A 21,343-nucleotide genomic window follows, 5' to 3' on the forward strand; every position below is an offset into this window, starting at 1 on the left:
TGTCATAGAAAATACATTTAGTGCAGTTCTTATATTGCTTTGTCCAAGGTCACATGAGCCTTTTTGCTGCTTTTTGCGGATAACAAGGCACAGACCTATTTGCTCACTCTGTGCTGACTAATGTGTACTTAGAAATAAAATTCTGTATTGGGCGTCTTAATATCGCTGGACCTGGGGCAATGTGGCCCCCCCCCAAATATTACTCCATTCTTCTGATAAGCTTAGCTGCCAGGTTAAACCTGTGTCTAAGCATTTGTGGTATATTCACACTAGGCAGACTTGTTGATTTGCAAGAATCCATGTGCATGATGTATCACATTTCCAAAAATAATTTTCAGAAATTTCCGCAACAAGCCTGCCCACGTGTCCCTATACCCTTTGAGTTTTGTGTTGTTCCCTGGCTTCTCACTGAGCAGTCCTAGGCTGATTTATCACATATGGCTCAATGCGTGTGTGTGTGTGACCGAGATGGCTTCCTGGAGAAATTTCATGTATAACCTTTTTCTGGGGTTAATTAAAAAAAATTAAGCTACTTAAATTTGATGGTCATTTCTTCGTTACTTACAGGGATTTTTCTGAACAGACCCGGTCCACAGGACAACTTGTTGGTGACGTGAAGCAGTTGCATTGAGCGGCTACTGCTGCCTCGGGACAACCCTGGTTGAGGGTCCTCCACCAATTTGGATTCTCTCTATTTCTAGATCCCTTATGGCAATGCAGGAAATTTGGAGCAACAGCCGTGTGAACAGAGGATCCGCCTTTGCCAGCGTTGATCGAAGTATGGCTAGCTTTACACTTTGGGGTGTAGCTGTACGTCACAGGATTTAAGCGGAGCCGCCTATTATCGCCCAATATATGAATAAAGCATCTCAGATTGTCCCATCCGTTGTCGGCTGCACACATGTGGGTACTTGTGTGTGTCGCGTGTGCGGCTATAGAAGCAGTGACATATGGATGTTATCACTGATGGGCCTGAGCTCCAACCATATTGATTAACATCATTACTTGCGTCTCTGCATTTCCTAGCCTTGTACATTTCCTCTCTTTTTTTTTTTTTTATGACCCAACAGAATGAATATTATATGTTGGGTTTGAAATTTCATCCACCATAAACACTAAAGTCATTAGTGTCATTTCCTTTTGCACTATTCCCACAATGGCTTTGTGCGGCATTTGTTGGAATGTTTGTAATTCACGTGAAAGTGGAAATGCTCGTTTTACTTCTGCTATTGTAGCCATTATTCATTGTACGTCTTTACATAATTTCTGGTATTTGATATTGACCATAATTACAAGAAAATAAGATGTCACCAGATGTTCAGGGTCATTTACCTCTCAGCAGGGCTGGACAACTCCCAAGGAGCCAAGTAGTGATTGCCACTAAGACTGTGACTGATGCCAAATTTTTTGTATTGTTGTCTATCGATATCTATCGAAACGTATTCTTTCACCACTAAAAAAAAGTGCAGTGGTCGGACTGCCTTCTACAGTCTATAATAATCTCTTGACCCTTGTAGATTATACACTTACATTAGTTCTCATTCATGTGATGTGGTAGTAATTGTTACAGGGCTGGTGGTGTCTGTGCACTTTAAAGGTCCCTCAAAGGGATTATCCCAACAAGCTACAAGATAGGTAATAAATGCTTAGTTATGGGGGGTACATGTTTTGGGAACCCCACTGATAAGAACAGGGGTCCTAGATGTTTGGAGCAATAGTGCAAGTGCTTGACCACTGCTTTATTCAATGTCTGTGGGAGCAGTGGTCAATGGTGCTCACGGACGCCCCCTGCTATAGAAGCAAAGCAACCGGTGGCCACACACGTACACTACAGCACCAACGCACAGCTTTGGGAAGCCTATTCTTGGGATTGGTGGTGGACTCCCACCAATAATGTATTCATCACCTATCCTGTGGATAGGTAATTAAAGTTCATGGAATAAAGCATTTGGGTGCTAATTGGTTTATCCCAAACATAAACCAATTATCTAGTTACATATAATTAGTGGGAATCATTCTGAGCAGTACTTTCCAACCACTTTTACAACACAGTTGACCTACATAGAAAAAAACATTCATGTTTTGGACCATTCATGTTTCCCAAATACTTTCAAAATACTAACGTGCGATATTGTCAGAAGATAGCCTTTTAGGTATATATTTATTTGTTCATTGAGTTTTACAATCGTCTCTCGACTTTTTTCCATCCACTTAAAAACCATGTTTCCACTAAAGATGTTTATGTGTAATTTTATCCTAATCATTTTAGCATTTTTGTTCTCGGGCTATTTGTGTAATATTTGTAATGTTTTTCCATATATCCAGTTTACGCCTACCCTTTAGGGAATGATTACATTTAATTACGGGGAGGATGGGTGGAATCCTATGCCGTGGCCCGATGTGTAACGTAATCTTACAGGACATGAAAGTCTAGTGTGTGACCCGTGCTAGCAGGAGACAGTCATATATGTAGGGAGATGTCTCCGGTTTCAGTATTATAGTATCATAGACATTCACTTTTGACCTTAGGAAGAGAACACCTACAGCACATTTGTGGGTTTACTTGAATAAATCATTTTTTTTGTCTTTACAAGTGAGTTAATGTGCATCAGTAGTCTTTGTAACGTGAACCTCCAGTTTTTGTAATTTTCAGTTTCTTGGCGTTGTGATTGACTATGGAACAATTGCAGTTTGGTGAGATGAGCATAAATAATTGCGGCAAATAAGAGTTGGTTTAGGATCGTGGAGAACCATTAACCAAGTCAAAGTCCCTCTACACAAACTAATCCCGGGGCCCTTTACTCATCCTTGTCATTGTCATACTGTCCATGGACAAGCCTTGGCGTACTTTCCAATAGCTGGAACCAGTATCGTACTTGGGTGCCAAGAGCCCACCTTCGGCTCACTCCAGGGCCCCACTTTCTTCAAGTCCATGCAAATGACATAACGATCAATCACAGATGTCTATAACAATGAATTGGGTAGATTGGTAAATGAATAAGATGCTTTCTTTGTCTGTAGATAGTGATTGAAGTATAAAGTGCCAAGTACTGCTCATATAAGAGGGCGATGGCCCACTCTTGCATAGGGGCCCACCGGAGGATTCTTCTGTTCTCCTGTTGGCTAGTCCAAGCCTGGCCGTAACATAAGGCCTTGTGCTAAGTAGGTGGGCATGCAACATACTGAAATTGGGATCTGCTTTTTGACCACCCGCTTTTTTTCTTATATTTTGCATGTCTCCGTATTTATCCCTATAACGCAGTGTTTATAGAATAGAACTTAAAATTACACTTCACTTATTACACCTCATGTATTTATTTTTCCAAGCCTACGCTTTCCTAAATATGCACTTATTTGAAATTCCGTTCACAGAATCACTGATTGCTTAGAACTCATCCATGACATAACTTCATGGGACTAATGGTGAAATAATGACTTTTGTTATTACAGTAAGGATTTCACTGGGTAATTACAAGCCTGGATCTCTATTGCCGATTCGAAACGTGGCTTCCCGTCTCCAGAGGAGGTTGTGATCTTAATAAAGTCAACTATAAAGTTAAAAGCTGCCCAGACAATGTAACGGCCACTCTTTCATAGAGGCTAGTAGTCATGATGCTGAATCCTTGTGTAGGTAGTAATACAAAGGCTACAGCACTGATAGAAAGGTGGGTGAGAGTGGAGAAGATGGCAGAAAGGTGGGTGAGAGTGAAGAAGATGGCACCACCCCATTAAAAAATGACTACAATCTGACACTGGGTGTGGAGAAATGCTGCAGCACACTGACATGGACAGTCAGGAACACAAGATCCGGACTGACTGCGAATCTCCTAACCTGAACACAGCAAAAGCAACCACTAAAATTTGTCAAAATGTATTTTTTCCATGTCAATTGTATCTATATCCTTTAAATATAAAACATCACTTAAAACGTAATTAACCCTTTAATTGTTTTTCTTTACTTAGAAGAAAAACATTTTTGCCTGCTTTTAAAAATATAAGGCTGCTCAAGTTAACAGTATATATTATGCCAAGATCAGAACTAGATGCAAAAAATAGCCTAAATAAAATGTCTGCGTGTGACTCCTTAGCTGGAACTTCTGGCTGACCTGTACTTTTCCATTTTGTTGAATCTGACTTTCTCTGCCAGTGGAGCTACAGCTCTGGCAAAAAATTATGAGACCACCACATCAATACCCTGCCATGGCCAGCCCATTTTCCAGACCTGAACCCCATTGAAAACCTCTGGCATGGAATCAAGAGGAAGATGGATAGTCACAAGCCATCAAACAAAGAAGAACTGCTTAAATTTTTGCACCAGGAGTGGCATAAGGTCACCCAAAAGCAGTGTGAAAGACTGGTGGAAAGCATGCCAAGACGCATGAAAGCTGTGATTAAAAATCATGGTTATTCCACAAAATATTGATTTCTGAACTCTTCCTGAGGTAAAACATTAGTATTGTTGTTTCTAAATGATTATGAACTTGTTTTCTTTGCATTATTTGAGGTCTGAAAGCACTGGGTTTTCTTTTTAATTTTGACCATTTTTTTGTCACAAAAAAATACAAAATTTATTGCCTTGGAAATTCGGAGACATGTTGTCAGAAGTTTATAGACTAAAAGAACAATTTACATTTTACTCAAAAATATACCTATAAAGAGGAAAATAAGACAAAGTGAATGTTTGAAAGTGGTCTCTTAATTTTTGTCAGAGCTGTAAATCGTGCTCATCTTGTCTGTAGTTATCGTGGTGTGTGGCTCTCCAGCCATGATATTGGGGTTTCCTGAAAGGAAGCAATAGTGGAATGATCAGGAAGTCGTTGTAAATGATGCAGTTCCTGTGCATGAATGGTGGCTTTTCTGTATATGCAGATAAAAGGAAAGTGGTTTCACAGGAAACCTTCCTGTCATTGTTGAAGGTTAGTCAATTTTCAATCTGTGTTTTGCACAGTACTGGTTATGTTTGGATGACTCACATATTGACTTTAAAGCTTAAGTTGTTTTTTTTTTAGTCTCTTTACTAGTTTTGTTTCATATTAGATTTAAAATGTTGGGTGTAAAAAAAAAAAAAGTCTCTGCCTTGCAGATTCTATTAAAGGGGGTTTTACACTAAGCGATATCGCTAGCAATATCGCTAAAACGTCACTGGTTTTGTGACGTTATAGCGATATTGCTAGCGATATCGCTATGTGTGATACTTACCAGCGACCGGCTCCCCCGCTGTCCATCGCTGATCGCGCGAGAATGTCCGGCTCCATTTCTCGTCGGGCGCTTCCTGCTGAGACTTCCTGCTGTGACAACGAGAGACGCTGGACGCGGGCGGGAGGACACCAGGATCGCTGTGTGTGAAAGGTAAGTATCGTGCGCTGCGTCGCTGCTGAATCGCTGTGAGGTCTTTCTGTATGAAAGCTCACTAGCGAACATTTAGCGATGCACCAGCGATCCTGACCGTGTTGGATCGCTCGTCGGATCGCTGATTCATCGCTAAATGTAAAAGGGTCTTAAAGCAAGATTCCTGATTTGTTCGTTTCTGTCTTGACTGTCGGTCTGGACTATGCGTGAAATAATTCTTAGTTCAGTGAATATTTACATTGGGCCAGTGTGGAATTCTTTTACAATTGCATTTTTAGGGGTTGCTTACACCCATTATTGGATTGTTTCTGCAAGTATAAATTTCCATGCACAATATTACAATTCGTTGTTGAAATTGTGCTGCAGCAAGATTCCCAGCTGTCTTTAAAAAGCTGCAAAACTGCATGCATTTCTCCTCGCAGGCATGTATCCCTGGCCATGCACATGGGACAGTCGTCGGATAAAAATTTTTGAAAGCACCACTCCATGTTTATCTGGGAGACCCTCGTGCTGCCTCTCATAGACTCACATTGTGTTGTGATTTCTAGTTTGCTCTACAAGCACTGGAGCAATTTGTCAGGTCACAACCTGCAGAAGACCGACTGGAGCGGCCCCAATAAAAGATTTAGGCCGGGATCACACTACCGTGTGTGATACGAGAAACTCACACGAGTCTCTTGCATCAACACCCGGCACTGTCGTCAGCACTCAGGACCGGAGCTGCGGCTGCATGTATTTGTTGATGCGAGAGACGCGTGCGAGTTTCTCGTATCACACACGGTAGTGTGATCCCTGCCTTAGAAGGTGGCTGGTGAGTATTATCTAGGGCAAGGAAATTAAACCTAGTGACACCATTCCAATACTGCAATAAAACCAAAAAGCTGGAGTGGTGCTTTAAGCAGACAGTTATCTCTTCCAACTGCCTCATGCACGCGAGGCTCTGCTCAGTCTCTGAAGCGTCTGCCAGCATGCCTGCCTCTGTGCATTATGGTGCCATCTCTTCCGTTGTTAAGAGATGCTCACATGTGTTTGACATGAATCATTTACTAGCCCACCTTCCCCTATGACTTTGTTAGTCACTTTCTGAGTTGCTCAGGGGCAGCATGGGCACTTTGACCATTCTGTGGTTATGCAGCCCCATATTCTGCATGGACGGTGTCCTCTGAATTCTTTCTCTCCTAGCCAGCATTTATTTATTTATTTTTTTAAATTGTGATGCAGTAGACCTGCTGTGAGAGTGATCCTTTGCTCCCAGTGCACATCAGTGAGCCTTGGGCATGTAAGACCATATTGCCAGTTCATCTGTTGTCCATCCTTACTTACCCCACTTTTGTTGGGCACGAACCATTGAATTGGGGATGGCCTAACCGGATCATACAGGCAACATTGTTTGGGCAACATACAGTTTGTATATTGTCATGCCTTGCTAGCTACATGGAGAACGTGCTGCAAACATCATTGACATTTAGTCCTGCATAAACAATTCAGTCGACAAGCAAGCGTTTCACCTGTTTGTCGGATAACCAGGGGCAGGTTTAGAAGGGGGCTGGTGACAAACTTCAAGACCCGACTTCATTGACTGCCTTATTTGCCACCCCATGACAGGTGTCATTGTAACAAGATAATCAATGTTCTTCACTTCACCTGTCGGTGGCTTCAATGTTAGGGCTGATTGGTGTATTTGCTAGTGTGATGAATGGTCAGTATGTTGTTGAGCTTTTTCATCATCCTGGACAAATCTTGTGATTAACACGATCCGTCCTTAGTCTCGTAGATAGGGAAGGCTGGTGTTCACTGTCGGGTTGTCTGAGGATGGCACATGTTACTTACCATCTGTCTCAGTAAGACGTGTAGCTGTCAGTCACGTGAGTGGTACGGGAATGAGATGTTAAGCACTGTGGCTTCTGTTGCTATGAATTGTGCATCATTATTATGCTTTTTATTGATTTTTATAGTGGTGTTATTCCATGAGGCGGTACATCGTAAAGCCAGTGGTTAGGGTTAATATGGTGTACTATAATAGTAATTAAAATAGCTATGCTTGTAATTTCTCTAAAATATTATTTATGAAATATATTTTGTATTGCATTACAAAATAGTTTTTTCCAGTGTTGTGGATGTATGGTGCAAAATTAAAGAGGTTGTCCAGGACTTAGTTTTTTAGTATATACAAAAGCAGCAGCCGACAGCACTTCAAATGTAGGGATGCACGTTCGAAATCCAATAAACCCGATTGGAAAACGTCTATACCAAAAATAGAAGGAAGCATCATCCAATCCAGGTGAAAAGCAAAACCTGATCTTTATTTCGCCATAATGCAACGTTCCGACCACTGTCTGTCTTTTTCATGCTTGAAAAAGTCCTACAGTGGTCGCAGCGTTGCATTATGGTGAAATAAAGATCAAGTTTTGTTTTTCACCTGGATTGGATGCCGCCCCTTCTATTTTTTGTATAGACTTAGCTTTTAGGTCTGTACTAAAAACAGAAAAACAGGCAGGTAGTTACTAACAGATGCAACTCAACCCAACACCGGAGCAAAAGAGACACCGACCGCTCCTGCAGGCAATTCACATGCTCCATAACAGAGTAGCTCTTCTTTTTCTGGGCTGCTCGGTCGACAGGATGTGACTGCCGACGTCATGCTGATTGACAGCTGGCTTACCGCGGTAAGGCAGTGGGGAGCCACCGTCACAGAATGACATCGGCAGTCACATCCTGTCGACCGAGCAGCCCAGAAAAAGAAGAGCTGCTCTGTTATGGAGCATGTGAATCGCCTGCAGGAGCGGTCGGTGTCTCTTTTGCTCCGGTGTTGGGTTGAGTTGCATCTGTTAGTAACTACCTGCCTGTTTTTCTGTTTTACAGATTTTTGGAACAAAAGTTGGATATAAGCTTTGCTTTCTTACTTTTGCGTGTGTGTACCTTTATGTTGCTATAGGAGAGAGGAATTAATATGGATTTCCCTGTTTTAGGATTAACATTTCTCTAGGCCGATGTTATCTAGGCATTCACTGATTGCTGCACCAGAGGGGGTGATTTCATAACAGATTTGTGTTTTCCCATCTACCCTTGTGCTCTAATTACCCAGCAATTAAATATCATGCCGACATTAATTCTCAGACTTCTTTTCCCCGGTTTACTGGATAAGCCATTAAACTCTGTTATTCAAAGTCAGATTAGAAAGGCTGTAATCTGCTTTAAGGGGGAAGCCAGGAGTGGGGTAATGGATAATCCATCGTAGATGTACATGTTTCATATGCTTTGGAAATAAAGACGAAACTCTCTGAATGAGAATTAATTAATAACGAAACAAGTCATCTAATTTTTTAAAGTCACAAGAGCATTGTCTCGCTCTTCAAAAACATCTTGTGACTGCAATGCAAAAAAACCAGCTTTTTTAAAAACTTTTTATTTTAGAGGGTGATTGGTTGGGGCGCAGCATCACTTGCCCTGTTGTGAATTTTTTCTCGTTTAGACGTATTATACAGAATAGCAAACTGGATACTAAACTTTTCCATTCATGTGGTGTTGCAGGAGACCATATGTTCGTAGAGGTTTTCCATATTTATGAGGTCTTTTTGTTTTCTTGAATATTATTTGTCAAAACCTGGTCTAGACCCTTGTGGGTGTAAGTAGAGTTGTCTGTTATTGGAAGAATGTTTCAGTTTGTATGTGTTTAGAAAAAAAAATGCGTTAATGAGTGTGAATCGGAGGATTGTGATTCAAGCGACCTCATGGGACTAATATTATAATCTGGTACAAGTCCTGACAATTAGCTGTCATTAACTTATCAAACAGAAATATATTCTCCCGCTCTAAATACATTCAGGTCAAAAACCTTTTTTTCCCTCCAGTTTTTTTTTTTTTTTTTTTTTTGCTATTTTCTTTCCTGTAACCATTTTATCATCTGATGTCTCTGTCCTAAACAGAAGGCTATTTGAAAAACACAAGAAAAATATACCATTACTTGAACAGGCTGCAATATATACTGTATGTTAAATATATGTAAAATGTAGTCACATGACAAAACTAAAGAATTCACTTTTACAAATGACATGTGAGCCCCAAAACACTGTGTGAAGCCCACCCTAAGCGTATGTTCACTCATCTTTCATACGGGTTTGCGCCGATACCTGCCTGAAAAAAGTGCTTAATAATGCTAAAAAGAATGAACATATCCAGTCGTCAAAACGACTTGGTATTCTGTCATATAGCTTCCCATAGCTGCTTCAGGCTTCGATAAGGTGCTATCCGAGCACGCTCGTGTGCTGAGTGACTTTGGCGTGCTCGAGTAGCAAGTTAGATTGCCTAACAAACCGGTAATCCCTGCGTGAGTTGCGACTGTTGAACAGCCACGAGATGTGCACCCGCCAGGGCTCACACATGTTTTTCGAGCACAACGAAGTCACTCTGTTAGCACCCGAGCATGCTCGTATAACTCCTTATCCCAGCACATACACTCATCATTAATAAAGTGATCTGACTAGTCTTCATACGGCTTTTGCTTGGAAGCTGCTCATTATGCCACCTTGAACCAAATAACAATCTCCCCCTCTCTCTTACCCCCCCCCACCTCGCTTCATCTGCAGACATACTCCTTAACCTCAGACCTCTCCTACTAAAATACAATACAAGAGGATCACTCTCCTTCACCCACCTGCTTGCTTTCCCTTTCTCTGCTTCTTCTCACTCCTGGTGACATATCCCTCAATCCTGGCCCCCCTGCCTCATACATCCCACTAATCCTCACCCCTATCTTTCTCACACTAAGAGAAACTACCGCAATCCCTCAAACGTAAAACCTGTGCCACTGACCTCCCTCCCTCCCGCACCCTCTTTCTGGAGCACTTTGGAATGCGCGCTCCATCTGCAACAAGCTCCACATGATCCACGACCTCTTTACCTCCCGCAAACTTTCCTTCCTGGCCCTCACTGAGACCTGGCTGGCACCCCCTGACACGGCCTCCCCAGCTGCACTGAGTTATGGCGGCCTCCACTTTACCCACACGTCTCGCCCTGGCAACAGACAAGGTGGAGGAGTGGGTTTCTTCCTTTCTAAACACTGCTCCTTCAACCCTATCCAACCCCCACCCTCCCTTATTCTCCCTTCTTTCGAGGTTCACTCTGTCCGTATTTACTCTCCCTTTAATCTCCAGATGGCATATACCGACCACCGGGCTCAGCCACTGCCTTCATCGACCAATTCTCCACCTGGCTCCTCCACTTTCTCTCTTCTGACATCCCCACCATCATCATGGGGGACTTCAACATCTCCATTGATACCCACCAGCCAGCAGCCTCCAAACTCCTGTCACTTACCTCATCCTTTGGACTTAGTGGTCCTCCACAGCCACCCACACAGATGGACATACATTAGACCTCATCTTCACTCGCCTCTGTTCCCTATCTAATCTCACAACCTCTCCCTTCCCCCTATCTGACCACCATCTACTCACCTTCTCATCCTTGTCCTTCTTACCTGCCCCCCATGTCCAGCCACTAGCACATCCTTGCAGAAACCTCGCACACCTAGACATCCACAGACTCTCAGACTCTCTTCTACCTCTGTTCTCCATTTCTTCACTCCACAACACGGACAGTGCCACCGCTTTCTACAACGCCACCCTCACATCAGCCATAGACTCAGTCGCTCCTCTCATGCATGGCAAAGTGCGACAAACCAATAGGCAACCCTGGCACAACAGCCTCACCAAAAAACTTCGACAAGCATCCAGGGTCGCTGAGCGCCGGCCAGACGACTTCACTGCTTTCAAACAAGCTACACTTCTACACTTGCCTTTAAATCAGCCCTCACCTCTGCTAAACAGACCTATTTCACAAACCTTGTATCTTCATTATACCACAACCCTAAACAACTGTTCAGCACATTTAACTCTCTCCTCCGCCCACCACTGCCACCTCCAACTCCCCTCATCTCTGCTGAAGACTTTGCCACCTACTTCAAAAACAAGATCGACCAAACAAGGCAAACCTTTACAGTTCCACCACCCCAACCGCTCCACATAACAGACCTCTGCCCTTCCCTAATAACCTCCCTCTCCAACATCACTGAAGGAGAGCTTGCTCATCTCCTTTCCAAATCATGCCTCAGCACCTGTGCACTTGACCCCATCCCTTCCCACTTGCTCCCCAACCTCACTAACGTGATCATTACAGCCCTATCCCATCTCTTCAACCTATCCCTAACTTCTGGTACCTTCCACTCTGCCTTCAAGCATGCCACCATAACACCCTTCCTCAAAAAATCAAACCTTGACCCAACTGCTATGCCCAGCTATCGCCCCATATCACTGCTCCCGTTTGCTTCCAAACTCCTCGAACAGCATGCCCATGCTCAACGTTCCTCCCACCTCTCATCTAACTCCCTCCTTGACATCCTGCAATCTGGCTTCTGCCCCCACCACTCCACTGAAACTGCCCTGACCAAAATTACTAATGACTTAAAGCCAAAGCTAACAGACTGTTCTCCATCCTCCTCCTTCTTGACCTGTCCTCTGCCTTTGACACCGTTGACCATTGGCTACTGCTGCAGATTCTTTCTTCCCTTGGCATAAAAGACCTTGCCCTGTCCTGGATTTCCTCATACCTTTCTGACCGCACATTCAGTGTTTCCCACTCCCACACTACCTCCTCATCCCACCACCCTCTCTGTTGGTGTCCTCCAAGGTTCTGTCCTGGGGCCCGTACTTTTTCCATCTATACTCTTGGCCTAGGACAACTCATAAAGTCCCATGGCTTCCAGTACCACCTGTATGCAGATGACACTCAGATCTACCTCTCTGGTCCAGATGTCACCTCTCTGCTGTCCAGAATCTCGGAGTGTCTATCAGCCATATCCTCCTCTTTTCACCTCTCACTTCCTAAAACTCAACGTAGACAAAACTGAACTCATTATCTTTCCTCCATCTCGCGTATCTTCCCTACCTGATCTATCTATTATGGTAAACGGCATCACGCTCTCTCCTGCACCTGAAATCCGCTGCCTCGGAGTAACTCTCGACTCTGCCCTGTCCTTCAAACCACACATCCAAACTCTTGCCACCTCCTGTCGCCTCCAACTCATATATTTCCAGAATCCGTCCCTTCCTCAGCCCTCAATCTACTAAAACTCTTGTACATGCCCTCATCATCTCCCGCCTTGACTACTGCAACACTCTCCTCTGTGGCCTCCCCGCCAACTCTCTTGCACCACTCCAGTCTGTCCTCAATTCTGCTGCCCGACTAATCCACCTCTCTGCTCGCTACTCCCCTTTCTCTCCCCTCTGCAAATCCCTCCATTGGCTCCCAATTCCCCAACTAATCCAATTCAAACTACTAACACTGACCTACAAAGCCATCCACAACCTTTCCCCTCCCTATATCTCTGAACTAATCTCCCAATATCTTCCCTCACGTAATCTTCGATCCTCCCAAGACCTCCTACTCTCCTCCACACTTATTCGTTCCTCACACAACCGCCTCTAAGATTTCTCCCGAATATCCCCTATCCTCTGGAATACCATGCCTCAACACGTCCGATTATCCACCACCCTCAGATCCTTCAAACGGAACCTGAAAACCCATCTATTCAGGAAAGCTTACAGCCTGCAATAACCATTCTGCTGCCTCACCACCACCTGAGCTGCCGCCTCATCACCACCAGAGCTGCTGCACCCCCGACCTTCTGTCTCTTCCCCACTATCCCATAGAATGTAAGTCCTCAGGGACAGGGTCCTCTCCCCTCTGTATCAGTCTGTCATTGTAAATTTGTTTACTGTTAACGATATCTATAACTTTGTATGTAGCCCCCCTTCCCATGTACAGCACCATGGAATTAATGGCGCTATATATATAAATTAATAATTATATACATAATGTAAAAAACACAAAAAAAAGCACCAACTGCAAAAGAGCTGCCAAAAAGACACTTTAGTAAAAACATTGCCAGTGTTTTACTGACGGGTGTTCATCAAATTAGTCAAATATGCCATTATCTAAAACACATTATGTGCATATACTCTTAAGGGGGTTTTACACATAGCGATATCGCTAGCAATATCGCTAAAACGTCACTGATTTTGTGACGTTATAGTGATATTGCTAGCGATATCGCTATGTGTGATACTTACCTCCGACCGGCTCCCCCGCTGTCTGTCGCTGATCGCGCGAGATCGGGCGGCTCCATTTCTCGTCGTCTGCTTCCTGCTGGGCTTCCTGCTGTGTGAGACGAGCGACGCATGGAGGCGGGTGGGAGGACGTCAGGATCGCTGTGTGTGAACGGTGAGTATCGTGCGCTGCGTCGCTGCTGCATCGCTGTGAGGTCTGCCTGTGTGACAGCTCACTAGCGATCATTTAGCGATGCACCAGCGATCCTGACCGGGTCGGATCGCTGGTGCATCGCTAAATGCAAAAGGGCCTTTAGGCTTCTTTCAGAAACTGATTATTTTTTAGTGACATGTAAAAAAACACATAATTTTCATGTGGTAAAGATAGTAGAAGCTTTTTTTTTTTCTTCTTATACAAACATCTATACCTAAAGCATGGGTGTTTTGGGAAAATAGCTACCAGGAAACTAAAAAAAAAAAAAACAGTTCAAAAGTGTGAAAGAAAAAAACAAACACAAAGACTTGTAGGTTGTCACCACCAGGTTTTTTTCGTTTAACTTCTCCCTCTCCCTTTTTCACCCTCCCACCTTTACCCTAGCCCTCTGTCCCTCTCCTCCCTGCCCCCTCTGGTCCTCCCTCCCTGCCCCCTCTGGTCCGTCCTCCCTCCCTCCACCCTCTTTACCCCCTCCCTCCCTGCACCCTCTACCCCATCTCCCTGCCTGCACCCTCTTTACCCCTCCCTCCCTGCACCCTCTTTACCCCCCTCCCTGCACCCTCTTTACCCCCCTCCCTGCACCCTCTTTACCCCCCTCGCCGCACCCTCTGTACCCCCTCCCTGCACCCTCTTTACCCCCTTCCTCCCTCCCTGCACGCTCTTTACCCCCTTCCTCCCTCCCTGCACCCTCTTTACCCCCTCCCTCCCTGCACCCTCTTTACCCCCTCCCTCCCTGCACCCTCTTTACCCCCTCCCTGCACCCTCTACCCCATCTCCCTGCCTGCACCCTCTACCCCATCTCCCTGCCTGCACCCTCTACCCCATCTCCCTGCCTGCACCCTCTTTACCCCTCCCTCCCTGCACCCTCTTTACCCCCTCCCTCCCTGCACCCTCTTTACCCCCTCCCTCCCTGCACCCTCTTTACCCCCTCCCTCCCTGCACCCTCTTTACCCCCTCCCTTATAGAGTTGGCGGAGACTGATGGACTGGTCATGTCATGTGCTCCTCCATGTTATGGACAGAAGTGCTGGTAGTAAAGCTGCAGTAAGACTGGCCATCCCCTTTAACCATTTCATCGTTACTGTTTTATTCTTGTGGCTGGAAAGATGATCTTTTCGGAACTGTTGCGTGTGTAGCCAAATAGGAGCAGTTTAATCTGCCATGCTTTTGTATGGAGGCAGGAGCAGCCTTTTGGGCCAATACTTGATGATCGCTATAATCCTTTTTAGGACAATATTAGTAATGATACTGAATCTGAATGTGATTTTTTTTTTTAGAGAGAGAGATTACCAGATTTTTAGCTCGGCCCCCTGAATGTTGATGCGATTTCAGCAAAGCTTTGAGATGATTGTAAAGATAGCAGATAATCCGATCCCCCCCAATATTTGCTTTGCTAGTTTGAGCACTTTATGTGATTACCTGGCAGAATGAGGCACGGAGGCGCTGAACGTATCTCTCAGAATTAGCATCATTTCCTAAAAGATGGGAAGCAAGCTGCTTCTGTAGCTTTCTTTGTTGACTTCGGGATTAGTTCATCTCATTTCAGGTCAGCGTTTAAAGCGGCTTAGCTGCACGGAACCCATAATGCAATAAATAAAATATAAGCTTTATCGTGCGCGTCTCCAATCTGTGCGAAATGAGTTTTGCAGCACGTGCATCGCAGGGAGCATTGAAGGGTCAGTGAAAGTCACGGCTGAGCGTCTGCTCCTGGATCCTGGCTGGTGGGCGCTGTAGCCAGGATTTCACGCACAGCTCGTTTTTGAGGAGCCAGAAGCCATTTTTTTTTTCCAGTAATGGCCTTGTGTTCTGTGCAAAAATGATTCTACGCTCCTACTGTTTTCATGCAATTAGATTATTGCACAAGATTTGTATGATTATCGGCAGGGCAGCCGCATTGTCTATCATGGAGGTGAAAGGCACCCAAGAGCTTTGGAATTAAAATGTATCAGCTGTCACCATCTTCATCCTCTGAGAGGGTCTTGTCTTATCCGTAATGGAACCGTAGGCCTAAAATAGCATTTATAATGGTGGTAAGCCCAGGCTCCGCGTACTGTAGAATGCAAACCACATAATGACCGTATTAAGCCAGGGAACACCCCAAATGTTAGAAAATGCTGGATATGCGGTGGAAGCTAAGATACTGCTCTGTTGTTTGTACAGGAAAACATGGAGGAATGTTTCCGTGGATGTATTAAATGTCCAAGAAATAAAAGCTATTCATTATATGATGGAAAGCTATACAGTTTTTAGTGTGACTTTTCACACAAGTGCATGATATAAGACAGAACTTGGATACCTGCACTTTAAGGGCATGTCCATATTGGACTGACCAGCTGTAGAATTCCTGCGGCCATTTGTCATGAGCGAACGTGCTCGGATAAGGTGTTATCTGAGCATGCTCAGGTGCTTGCAGAGTATCTTCGGCGTGCTCGAATAGTATGTTTTAGTCCCCGCAGCTGCATGTCTCACAGCTGTTAAGCAGCCACAACACAAGCAGGGATTGCCTACTTAAAAGGCCAATCCTTCATGTGTTGTGGCTGTCGAACAGCTGTGAGACATGCAGCTGCGGGGACTAGAGCATATTATTCGAGCACGCCGAAGGTACTCGGTTAGCACCCAGGCGTGTTCAAAATGCACACGTTGCAGATTTGCTGCCGATTTTCCACCGGCATCCACAGGATCTACGTACCATTTCTGCAGCCGAGGCTGCGTGTGTTCCGCTTGGAGTTGGCTGCAGATTTTATTTTGCTGATTTCACGTTATGCATTTCAAAATGCTGAACTCCTCGTAGAGAGGTGACTCGCTGCAGATTTTAGCATCCGTGTTGGAGCTCCGTTTCCGCATGGAAAACTTCTACAGTTTGTAAACTAAAATGAGATTTTTAAAAAAAAACTACACTGCAGATTTAATGCATGAAAATGTGAATTAAAAATCTGAGCTAAGTACTCACTGTGCGCGTTCACCCTAAAGGATTCCATTGTGGGACTACAAGCAGGAATTGATTTGAAAAGCACATTGGAAAATGGTGTAACGTTCTACTAATCCACGCTATCAATGACCCTATTGACGTCAATAGGATTTTCCTATGCATTGGTCAATATTTGTAAAGTCAATAAAAAAGCGTGTTCATTTCTTTGCATCTTTATATTTAACGGTGAAGGAGATGGTGAAATCAGTGCGATGACCATATCCGTATCAGCGGATAAAAGATCACCGGTTTCTATACATAAAATTATCTCTACCAGGAAAAGGTAGAAATAAATGTCTCATGTGCCTCTGTGCACTGATCAGCCGCGTTCATGTCACTGGATAATTTGCTAGATGAATAAATTGACAACTAGACTGTCTACAGTATCTAGTGAGTACGGCACCTGGACCTGAGCCCAGGTCCCGTCTATGGGAGTGGATTGGTGGGCGGGGCTTCCCACATGAGTGGGAGGGGCTGTATTCAGCAGAGTGCACTGTTTCTGTGAGTGCTACTTCTACAGACTAGGCCCCCATTGTATCTGTATACATATGAATACGCTGCTGGATATCTTGTGTAATGTATATACAATTCGCTGTATTCCCTTTATAATGTGAATAATTTAGATCTCTCAACATCTTATCAATCCATTCATCTATAAATCCATCCCCTCCATTCCATCCATGTCAGTGCCATCTATTGTCAGGGCTGCTCTTCTGGTGCTTTGTGTATTACTTCTATTCCCTGTGCCAGAGTCCTCTAGGAGAGATTGTGCTGGTGCTTTGTGTAACGCTGGAGTGGGAGTGGGTGTAGGTGGCATTACAGGGCCGTGCTCACTGCTAGCTTACAACACGGCACAAGGAATGATGGGAAATGTAGTAAGGAGACGGCAGATGAATCTGAAGAGGAAGTAATGACTGTAACAAAGGAGCTGGTACCTGGACAGAAAAGGTGTATGGGTATATTTAAAGGCATTATTTGTAAGCATTTATGGCAAAACCAGTAATAGCCGGGGTAGTGGACTGCCTCTTTAAGGTGCCCATACACTTTAGATGAAAATTGGCTGAACCCACAATTGGCCAAAAATCTGTTGCTCCCAAATCCCCCAAATTCATTATCACTCAACTTAGTCTTCCATGTATTTTCATTACCAAAAGAAGAAAGCTGCTGCCAGACACCTGTGGCAGTGACTTATTTCTCAGCTAAAAGAAAAGATCGGCCTTTTGAGCTCCAACTACTCAATCCTCATCTCCTCCGAACAATGTTGGAGGACATTCAGAAGGCCCCCATGCACAGATGATTGGCATATCCCACTGATATCGTCAGGTTTGGATGACTTTCATCGAATGTTTTTAAAGGGCCTTTACACCATGTCACACGATCACATTTTGATACCGCTTCAATCAGATATAAGATTAGCCAAGGTGCATACAGCTGGCATGTTAGTAACAGGCATCAGCCAGGGAGGTCCGAAGGGAAGCCAAGCTCCAGTGTGCAAGCCAGGGAGGTCCGAAGGGAAGCCAAGCTCCAGTGTGCAAGCCAGGGAGGTCCGAAGGGAAGCCAAGCTCCAGTGTGCAAGCCAGGGAGGTCCGAAGGGAAGCCAAACTCCTGTGTGCAAGCCAGGGAGGTCCGAAGGGAAGCCAAGCTCCAGTGTGTAAGCCAGGGAGGTCCGAAGGGAAGCCAAGCTCCAGTGTGCAAGCCAGGGCGGTCCGAAGGGAAGCCAAGCTCCAGTGTGCAAGCCAGGGAGGTCCGAAGGGAAGCCAAGCTCCAGTGTGCAAGCCAGGGAGGTTGAAGGGAAGCCAAGCTCCAGTGTGCAAGCCAGGGAAGTCCGAAGGGAAGCCAAGCTCCAGTGTGCCAGCCAGGGAGGTCCGAAGGGAAGCCAAGCTCCAGTGTGCAAGTCAGGGCGGTCCGAAGGGAAGCCAAGCTCCAGTGTGCAAGCCAGGGAGGTCCGAAGGGAAGCCAAGCTCCAGTGTGCAAGCCAGGGAGGTCGAAGGGAAGCCAAGCTCCAGTGTGCCAGCCAGGGAAGTCCGAAGGGAAGCCAAGCTCCAGTGTGCAAGCCAGGGAGGTCCGAAGGGAAGCCAAGCTCCAGTGTGCAAGCCAGGGCGGTCCGAAGGGAAGCCAAGCTCCAGTGTGCAAGCCAGGGAGGTCCGAAGGGAAGGCAAGCTCCAGTGTGCAAGCCAGGGAGGTCGAAGGGAAGCCAAGCTCCAGTGTGCAAGCCAGAGAAGTCCGAAGGGAAGCCAAGCTCCAGTGTGCCAGCCAGGGAGGTCCGAAGGGAAGCCAAGCTCCAGTGTGCATCTCCTCCAGTTCACCTCCTTCTTCTGTGCGGGAAGACCTGTATTATGTGATCTTCAGTGGCTGTCTAAAGACTGTAGTCTTACGAGCTGGTGTAAAGGTTCGTTCACACTGGCGGATTTCTGCCCATTAAACAAGCGCTGCTCAGCTGTGTGCAAATTGATCAGCGCTCATTTAAAGCCCAGGGTGATCTAGCATGCACATCATCATCAGCACATTCGCTGTTTGCATTGTGCTGCTGACCTACGCCGGCTTGAGCAAGCTATTGGCCGTGTGTTTACATGTATGAAGTGACAACTGGGCTTTACCTGCCCCCTTGTCAATAGGGCTTGTATCGACATGCATTCAATGAAAGCAGAAGTGGCTGAAAAATGACCCAAAGAAAACTCAATGTAAAGTGGCTCCCAGGTCAATTATAAAAATCCCATCCATTTTATAATTCCAGGAATGATGGTGTGGCTCACACTGAGGCCCCCCTTCTGGTCATGTCAGGGCTCTCTGTGTCTAAAGCCTGATGGCTGATTTCTGATAGCTTTCCTAATCCTCAGGTCCCACTAGACATCAAGTAATTACTTTAACCAGCAGGACATTTTTTTGAGATTTTTGTGCCAGTATTTGGAGTTGATTCAGCAGCGAAGCAGACGTGAATTTTTCCCCTTTTTACATATATACAGTATATAGTGTGTGTGTGTGTGTGTGTGTGTGATATACAGTATATTTACACAAGAGCGTAATCTCATAGATATATATCTGTATATAGAAATATATTTATGCATATTTATTTCTATCATAGTATTTTAAATTCTTGGGCTTGGAAATGCGTAGCCTCAATAATGCATTTATAAGTGAATAGTGTTTGGAGACGTGTATTTCATGCATTGATATTAATCTAACGAATATTGTGCTGGGTGAAAACTGTTCTTTGGCCGCCGACCATACCTCCTCCACGCTTGGCAAGGCACACAAATATACCAGGAAATGTCTTTAGGGTGAATTGTATTGTTTTTACTTTAATTAGAGTAAACCTTTAGGAGGAGGTGGAGGATATGTAATGAACATTGGAATGAGTAGAATTTACCTTGCTACTTTTGTACAAAGAACACTATTGTTGGCTTTTGGCATCTTCTTCCAGTCATGTGGAGTTTGTCCATATTGCAATTTTAATGGACTAACCGTTATTATCTTAAGAGCCATGTTTTCTCCATAATGCACGGCAGAGCATGGTATGGATACGTGTCGTGTAGAGTAGTGCATGATCATTGGGTGAACACATACTTGCATTACCCATTACTTCACTCTTCCTTTTTATTCTTGTATATTCTGATGCACAGAATGGTTTGGATCATTCGTGCCTGTGCCAGTCTGTTTTACATAAGTAGTTTTCGTCCTCCCAGTTATCCCAGTATTTCTTGCTTAAAGGGGTTTTCTTGTGAACAAGGTTAATTCTAAAGTTCATTTTAATCAATATATCTTGGAATAATAATAAGTTCCACAATTGGATGTGTTTAAATAAAATGTTCCTGTGCTGAGATCTTATAAATGTGCCCCTGCTGTGTACTGTCTGTGCCTGACTGTACAGGAACATGGTCTGATCACACCACAGCTCCTGGGGCAGGGGAGGATAGGGGATCGCTGGTGCATCGGTTATTGTGACGGGACCCTTACATGTTCTATTTTGTAGAGATGACTTCAGCAGTAATCTCATTATCATCAATGGCAGGATTACATTTATAGATAACATCGGATCCCGCAATTCACAGTAGGTGATGGACATAGTTTACTTCTTTCTCCTCTGTATTTACACAAGTCACAGAACATGCCTAGTAAACTCTCCCATAAACTCAGTGAGTCAGAGCCTGTGTATTGCTATCTATACACCATGTGGCTTTAATCACATCACTAAATGCAGAAGCTCAGGCTTGATGGCTATCTCCATAGTCAATTACAGGAAGGAAAAAAGATCTCAAATTTGCTCTTTTCTCAGCAACAAAATGCATGCCATCACTGTCTCTCTATTAGACTGCTGTGATATACTCCTGTGGCCTCCCATCAGGCACTCTTGTACCCCTCCTATGCACCTTAAAGGGGGCTTTACACATAGCGATATCGCTAAAGCGTCACCGAATTTGTGACGCAGCAGCGATATTGCTAGCGATATCGCTACATGTGATACTTACCTCCGATCGGCTCCCCCGCTGGCTATCGCTGATCGCGCGAGATCGGCCTTGTCCATTTCTCGTCGTCTGCTTCCTGCTGGCGCCGACGAGCGAGCCATGGACGCAGGCGGAAGACTGACACCCTCACTGCGTCTGAACGGTAAGTGCGACCGCCGACCGCTGCTGCATCGTTAGTGAGTTCTGCCTCTGTGGCAGCTCACTAGTGACCATTTAGTGATGCACCAGCGATCCTGACCGGGTCATAT

The 21,343-nt window shown here is 44.8% G+C and overlaps 1 protein-coding gene across 11 annotated transcripts in view; it reads left to right on the forward strand.

Moving 5' to 3' along the window:
- The window catches only part of NEO1 (neogenin 1), a 185,079-nt gene that overhangs the window by 53,577 nt on the left and 110,159 nt on the right, over positions 1 to 21,343 (forward strand). Inside the window, exon 1 of one of the 11 annotated variants that reach the window (XM_073579451.1) lies at positions 663 to 778. The exons of the other annotated variants lie outside the window; for them this stretch is intronic. Coding sequence (XP_073435552.1) covers positions 709 to 778 — 70 coding nt within the window. The 5' untranslated portion in view covers positions 663 to 708. Of the gene's footprint in view, positions 1 to 662; positions 779 to 21,343 lie in introns of those variants that run through there. 11 annotated transcript variants of the gene reach the window in all.

Source organism: Dendrobates tinctorius, unplaced genomic scaffold (genome assembly GCF_039654945.1).
Source record: "Dendrobates tinctorius isolate UK_male_01 unplaced genomic scaffold, ASM3965494v1 ptg000062l, whole genome shotgun sequence".
NCBI lineage: Eukaryota > Metazoa > Chordata > Amphibia > Anura > Dendrobatidae > Dendrobates > Dendrobates tinctorius.